Source organism: Salvelinus alpinus, chromosome 36, assembly GCF_045679555.1.
Source record: "Salvelinus alpinus chromosome 36, SLU_Salpinus.1, whole genome shotgun sequence".
Classification (NCBI taxonomy): Eukaryota; Metazoa; Chordata; class Actinopteri; order Salmoniformes; family Salmonidae; genus Salvelinus; species Salvelinus alpinus.
In genome coordinates, this window is record NC_092121.1 from 18,567,752 (window position 1) to 18,574,894 (window position 7,143).

General features: G+C 40.7%; 1 protein-coding gene across 2 annotated transcripts; it reads left to right on the top strand.

Moving 5' to 3' along the window:
* The first annotated feature begins 89 nt into the window (after positions 1–89).
* LOC139565398 (transcription factor 20-like) lies at positions 90–7,143 on the top strand. 2 transcript variants are annotated; one of them, XM_071385705.1, is made up of 6 exons: positions 90–500; positions 1,128–3,170; positions 3,514–3,607; positions 3,700–3,749; positions 4,029–4,100; positions 5,823–7,143. In XM_071385705.1, the coding sequence occupies exons 2-5, from the start codon at positions 1,131–1,133 to the stop codon at positions 4,068–4,070; spliced, it is 2,226 nt and encodes a 741-aa protein (XP_071241806.1). In that variant the 5' UTR covers positions 90–500; positions 1,128–1,130; the 3' UTR covers positions 4,071–4,100; positions 5,823–7,143. The 2 variants fall into 2 exon arrangements, with proteins under 2 accessions (XP_071241806.1, XP_071241807.1); XM_071385706.1 differs by having other exon boundaries at positions 92–222.

The window sequence follows — 7,143 nt, forward strand, 5'->3', positions numbered from 1 at the left end:
ATGTATAATATTTTATTTTACAACGAAAAAAATAACATCTTTATCATGAAAATATTTGTTCAGGTCCACATCAAATGAAACTGACAAAACTCTCATCTCCCATAATGCATTGCCCGTTTACCACCAGCTGCCAGCTGAGTTCTTTACCAATGCAAGTAAACTACGAGATACTCTTTTTGGAAAGGGAGCACCCCTTCAGCTTACTTTATTAATTTATATAAGGTAGGTAAAATAGTTAGTTTATTTACAACTATTTTCCAATATAATGGGTCCTCGGCAACATGTTTGTTATAACGCATGTTATTATGGATGAATAGCGAGCTAACTCCAGCTAGCTAGCTAAAGTCGGGTTGTCAACACAGTCGCTGGCTAACGTTAGCTGTGGTTATATTGCGGCTTTGTTTACACACTGTTTACAAAGGCCTGGATGCAAGTAGCTAGCTAGCCACTAGCCAGCTACCGTCAGCAGTGCACTCACCTGCAGCAAGGAACGACGAAGGGTATGTAACCGGTACTACGTTGAACGGGCAGCTCCCATTTTTCTCTAGTAACGACGTTAGAAAGAGATAATATTTCAGAAATTGATTCTATCTCGAAATGGTATCACGCAATGCGACCTTACATTTTGTAGACTGCATTTGCTGTCACGAGTTGCAAATTAATAATCATCAATAATAATATTAATGCTTGGTTTAACGATAAATTGTTGTTATAGTGATGCATTAATAGTACAGATGTAGGATCTTAACTTGATCACTCTTTTGTTGCTGAGAATTTTCCTGCACGGCAGGAAATACAAACTTAATAGTCTATTCAATGTTTTAAAAGGCTTCTAAAGTTTGTAATTTAGCTTTAAAATGTCTGACATGATTTGCCCTAATCAAAAATGTATCAATCCCTACAAAACATGTTCATTAATTATAATCCACATAGCTAATAATTCACATTTCCTGTTGCTTCATGATTATGTTCCTGCTGTAGCAAACTGCCTCAAATTAAAATCCTACGTCTGTAGCTATTATGTAGAAAAGCTGCTTTTGAAATTCTGCCTATATAGGCTAGGTTTGAAGTTTGCCTACTGAATAACCTATGGGCTTAACCGTCTTTGTGACTGTATTTGTCTTAAGGCTATGGAGCTGTCGTCTCAAGACCCTCATCCTATGGCTTTGGATCTCTCAAAGAGATGTGGGAATAGTCATCTGAATCCCAGGACCACAGAGGTTCTGGACCTGATGAAGAAGCCCAGCTGGCACAGCATCACTGACGACCATGTGTCCATGCCCTGCATGCAGCTCCTCTCTGAGAAAACACTAACAGACACAGGTGTCAGACTTTCCTACGGGACTAGGACTTGTGTTCGCTCCCCCCTTTTACATAATGGTATGGACAGAAGCTTACGGGACTCAGGGTTGTACGAGCAACACCCTACAGAGAGCCTAAATGCAGAGAGCCCCATTTCTGAAAGTATTGAGGGAGACGAGAGTCAGAGTGACTCTGATGTCATTTTGCTTGTTTCCAGTTCTAAGGAAGCACCCTCACCTCAGGACTATTTAGACAGGGGATCTGTTAGTCCCTTAGTGGATTCTCCGTCCCCTGGCGCTGTCTCTTTGGGTGAAGCTAAAGGTTGTTTTCTACTGCCCCAGACACTGAGTTCCCCCAGTCCTGACAATACATATTCAGAGGATTCATCTGAAAGCACAGAGGAGATGTCGGTGAATGCAAAACCTGTTCTTAACCTGTCGGAATTAGCTGCTGTGTATGGGAAATATGTCAGGTCTCCTGTGGATGTCTCAAGTGATGATAGTGATGTCATTGAAGTTCCCATCACCAATGAAAAGAAAAAGATTCACAGTTTACCTGTTGATGTTCAAAATGAGAAAAGGCTGACAGGTGAAGCTAGTAATGTTGTAAAAAAAAGCCTTTCTCCACATCCTAGCACAATACAGCCTGGGGTCAGCGCTCAGAAACTCACCAACAATGTCACTCGCCATCATTCAAAAATACATACCAAAAACTCAAGTAGAATATTACACAAGGAACATTCTGGCGACACAATGGACTCAAAAGAGAAGTCATCTAGTTCAGAGGATGAGTCTTGGTTACAGCCAACTGTCTACCTGTACAGGTGTGTAGTAGAATCTGATGACTCTGATGTGGACCGTCGGACAGTTCGACAGGACCCCTCTGAGAGCCTACGTTCCTCTAGAAGGCCACAGAGAGGATCATCACCTGCTACAGAGTCATGGACCAAGGCCACACATGTGGAAGACATCCAACAGGAGCCCTCCTCACCCAGGAGCAAAAGGTCAGGAACCAAGCAGAAAACCCACCAGAGAAGCCCAGCAAAGCAGGCCTCAAGTAGTAGAAAAGCAGCAGCAAGTAAAACAAAACGGAGGAGGGAGAAACACAAACAAGCCGGCTCATCCTCCATGTTCTCCCATGAAGAGGCAGAAATCAAGCTGAAATATGCAAACTACAAACAGGACAAAAGGGCCAGTAAATCAGAGGACTTTTGCCCTTTTGTGCACATGGAGCAGAGGGAGTACTCTGCTTGTACAGTGATCAACGATCAGCAGGAGGAGAAGGATGTGAGGCGGAACAAAGGACAGCAACAACAACCAACTGGGTCTGTGTCTTTGTCTGGTGTCGTTCCTAAGACGTCTTGTTATCGTCTGGGTCGCCTCAGCTCAAAGAGTAAGTCTCAGCCCCTAATGGTGTGCTGCCTGTGTGGTGGGTCTGCTAATGCTGTGGGCCTAGGGGACCTACACGGACCTTACTATCCAACTGGACCTGCTTTGGAGGAACAAGGCAAACAGCAGGCCCAGAGGGAAGAATACAAGGACAGTGAACTGTCTGTAGATTGTAAGATAGGCCTATGTGGTCAGGTTGGGGAGAATGGGTTACATGAACTGAGCAATGTGCCTAGAGTAGAGGCTGTAGTTGATGACTGCTGCATCACAGTCAGTGATTGTGAAAGCTCCACATTGCCTTCAGCCAAAAAGCTCCGAACAAATGGCTGCGTGATGGACGGCCACAGTCTGCCTGTGGTGCCCCACAACACCAATGAATGCTGGATCCACGAGGACTGTGGCATATGGTCCACAGGTGTTTTCTTGGTTAAAGGAAAGCTCTATGGCTTGGAGGAGGCTGTTAGGTTCGCCCAAGAAACAGTGAGTCAAATTCAACGATACCTCTTTGTTTGAGATAATGTGCATTTGTGCTTGCGTATCTCGAGTGCAACATAGATGAGAACATAACGGAAAATAGGATCATATTGCTGTGTATGCTAAATCAAATTGCATTGGTGTCTTCCTAACATTCCTGAAATGTAGGTTCGGTCTGCCTCACTTTATCAAAATATGTAAACAAGGTCAAACTGAAGCAGCTCAGATAGACAGAGGACCATTATGCTTGTGACTAGGTAACACACAATGCCTTACTCCTTCACTGTCCTTGGCCTCTCAAATACAGCTTTATGCAAACATGCTTTTTTACATTTCCTTTCTTTTCCAGGTGTGTTCAACATGCCACGCAGCAGGTGCAACCATGGGCTGCTTCCAGAAAGGGTGCCCCAATAAGTACCACTACAGCTGTGCAGCTCAGTCAGGTGGGAAGCTGTCCTGCTCTGCCTATGTACAATTATGTCAATGAAGAAACATTGTGTTGACTAAATGTTTTATTTTCTATCTATCTTTGCAGGCTGTGTGCTTAACGAGGAAAACTTCTCCATGAGATGTCCAAAGCACAAGGTAGATGTAACAATTGTCATTCCAGCAGTACCTGGTAAAATAACAAAACACAGGATGTTTAAGGAAATATATGTACATTTGTGTATAGCTATCTTACTAACATTTACAAATGTAGGTGTAATGATTAATAAATGGTGAGCAAATGGTTTGTAAATGCCTTATAAATGGTTTATTATGGACCCTTAAAATATAGGGTTGCCTAAAGATCATTACTTTTTGATCTGAGATCTAGGCTATTAGCGCAGTGTTTCTGAAATATTGCACTTTTGTCCTTTCCAGAATAAATCATTCAGAGGTGTGAACATGCCAGATAACAGATGACAGGAGAGAAGGAATTGGACACCATGGAAGGTATGTGATTTTCTATGCCCTTGACATGTTACATTCATCATGTGAGACGGTTTAAAATGTACTAACTATAGATGTGTGTCCTTTGGAAGGGCTCCGGGTTTATTTGTAAATAGGACGGTATTTAGTCATTGATGCTCATCAGTCAGACTGTGAGAGATCTGTGATTGTGCATCGTGTTAGAGCTTGTTTTAGTGTTTGGTACAGCTAGGCTTCCCTAATACTGTGCTGATTTGATTGTTTTCTCCACAAATAAGTTGAGCATCTTTACCCACAGTATGTTTAAAACAGGACTTAGGGTAAGATTTCACTATTGTTCAAAGTGACATCAAACTCAAACAAGTTTGTGCTAATGATCCTCTGGAGCACGTTGTTCCCAAACTGGGTCGAGACCCACTTGTGGGTTGTGGCAGGGGTCCAGGTGGGTCGTGGGATTACATTTTTTGTCCGTTGCATTTTTACCAAAAAACATACTTTTTTTGATGATACATTTTTGGGATAGAAAAATGCTTTGTGTGAATTTAAATTATTAAAACCAAATAGAAAATATGTAGAAAATATAATTGACCTATACATTTGTAAATAAGAGCCTTTAATCTTTGAGCTAGATAAGCAGGCCCCATTGATTTTGTTATAATGTTTGAGCATTGCAATAGAGCACTAATCTGTCAAAATGTGTAGAATTGCAGGAGATGTGCTTAAGATCTGCCACATTTTCTCCCAGCTCCATTGCAACATGTATACAATTGCAGAAGAACATTTTCTTTATAAAGCAACATTTTATTTAAACTTCACGGCAAAATGTGTAGAATTGCTGGAAATTAGCTTCAAAACGTAAAATGTTTCTCTCCACTGCCAGATTATATTTTTTACTTATTATTTTTATACTGTATTTTTTACTTGTTCTGTCTGTGTATGTTTTTTCACAGCTCAAACATTTAAGGTGGATCACAAAGCTAAAAAGTTTGGGAACATTTACATTTTAGTCATTTAGCAGACGCTCTTATCCAGAGTGACTAACAGGAGCAATTAGGGTTAAGTGCCTTGCTCAAGGGGAAAACATCGAAAGATTTTTCACCTAGTTGGCTCGGGGATTCAAACCTGCCACCCCATGCTCTAGAGGATTCCAAATTCAAGTTGGATTATTAGTTGATTAAGGAACACACACACAATCTACAGTGTCAGTTTGACAGGGATTGTGCACAGAAATGGCAGAAAAGCCATGATAATTACTTTGAAGTTTAAAGAGGTTTGAATTCCATTTAAGAATCCTAACAGGAAGGTTTAGAGGTACAGCCAGTCACTCTGCTGTTGATGAGTGTAGGTAGACCTTCCCTCAGTGAGATGAGCTGTGTGGAACATGAGAACCTACCTAGTGATTGGGACCCTGGCAGAACAAGGTGTGAAAAAGCAATGACACTGATTTGCCAACTGTGCTAAAAGAATATCCTCAATCTGCTGCAAGGGCTTCTGGGTTAACATGCATAGCCTACCATGTTGAAACTGATTTGATTTGCTCTGCAGTTGTAAAAAATATATATTTTTATCTCGGGCTTCGCAAGAGATAAATGCGTGAATGTGGTGCAGAAAGTATGTACTTTCACACCCATGTATATTTCAGTGTGTGACCCTAGCTACTCTATAGCTGTACTGTACACTTGAGTAACTGATTATTTTTGTCCAATTCTATAACAGTGTCACTGTTCCCTTGTGTTTCCCTGACAGCTAAACCTCATTGGCAGCAGCCACCAGATAGATAGTCTCCTTCACCCCAGAGAAGAGGCTGTGGAAGAACTGCAACATTCTATTCATGTTTTCTTTTATCTCTTGAATGTTTACATTGAGTCCATGTTACTTCAGTATTATTAATGATTCTGAATTGATTGTACCAATGAAGCCAAATGCTCTTATTGTGTGTCTGCCTGCAGATGGCCGTAGTCTTTTTGGCCCGTCTCCACTGTGGAAGCTTGAGAGTTATGTTGCCAGGTTTGTTGTGCTGTTTGCTTTGTTGAAAGACCAAAATATCACTGTTTGGTCCTCTGTTTTATTTTGTTTAAGTTTTATATCTATGTTTGGTCTTTTTACCTTTTAATACTGAAATGACGATTGACATGTTTTTGTGTTCACAATGTGTGACAGAACTGCTATTGTTTCCTTATTTGATAGGAACCTTTATTTAATAGGAACCTTGAGAGGACAATAGTTGAGTTCAGTATTCATCCTAATTAACAGTGATTGAAAGGCCAACCAGTCACTCCCCTGATAATATGACTTGTTTTGCAAGATTGCTACTTTGAAATTCAGATTTCTGTATGTTACTATAAGGATTTTTGCATCTCAGATTATCCTGGTGGAATGCTTTGGTAATCATTCGGAACTAAATGGCAACAGAGGAAGTGATGGATCTCCAGAATGGCTTCTATGGCTGCGCTTACACAGGCAGCCCAATTCGGATATTTTTTCCACTAATTGGTCTTTTGACCAATCACTTCAGATCTTTTCGCATCTGATTGGTCAAAAGACCTTTTTAGTTTTTAAAAAAATATCAGAATTGGGCTGCCTATCTAAATTCAGTCATAAAGGCATATTTATTTTCTATTTATGAATTAATCATGTTGTGCATATTTATTTATGTAATGTTCAGCTGACATGGTGGTAGTGCTGCTCAATGAGGAAAAGGTACAATCTGTTTTGCACAAAGTTTGCAAAGGTTGGTACATTCAACCCACTGGGCACACACTGGTTGAATCAACGTTGTTTCCACGTCATTTCAATAAAGTTACTGAGAACCACTGTGGAATAGACGTTGCATTGACGTCTGTGCCCGGTGTGAAGTGATTTTGAATTTGACCTGATATCATTGGCTCCAGAGATTATGATTTTATACTGGGTTCTGTTAATGCAGTCATTAAGGAAATGTATGGGTGTTCCAGTCTTACATATGTGTGAGGAAGAGATGGCTAACACATGGAATTAATTGTCTGTAACAGCTTGCAACTGTTGCCTTTTTGTCATCTGTTTGAATAAAAGCTGACATTCCTGTGTA

Excerpts from the sequence above, each read along its gene's own strand:
- LOC139565398 (XM_071385705.1), top strand. The coding sequence starts at position 1,131 with ATGGAGCTGTCGTCTCAAGACCCTCATCCTATGGCTTTGGATCTCTCA. Across the intron at positions 3,608-3,699 it reads CAGCTGTGCAGCTCAGTCAG|GCTGTGTGCTTAACGAGGAA; the intron begins GTGGGAAGCTGT and ends CTATCTTTGCAG. Across the intron at positions 3,750-4,028 it reads TGAGATGTCCAAAGCACAAG|AATAAATCATTCAGAGGTGT; the intron begins GTAGATGTAACA and ends TGTCCTTTCCAG.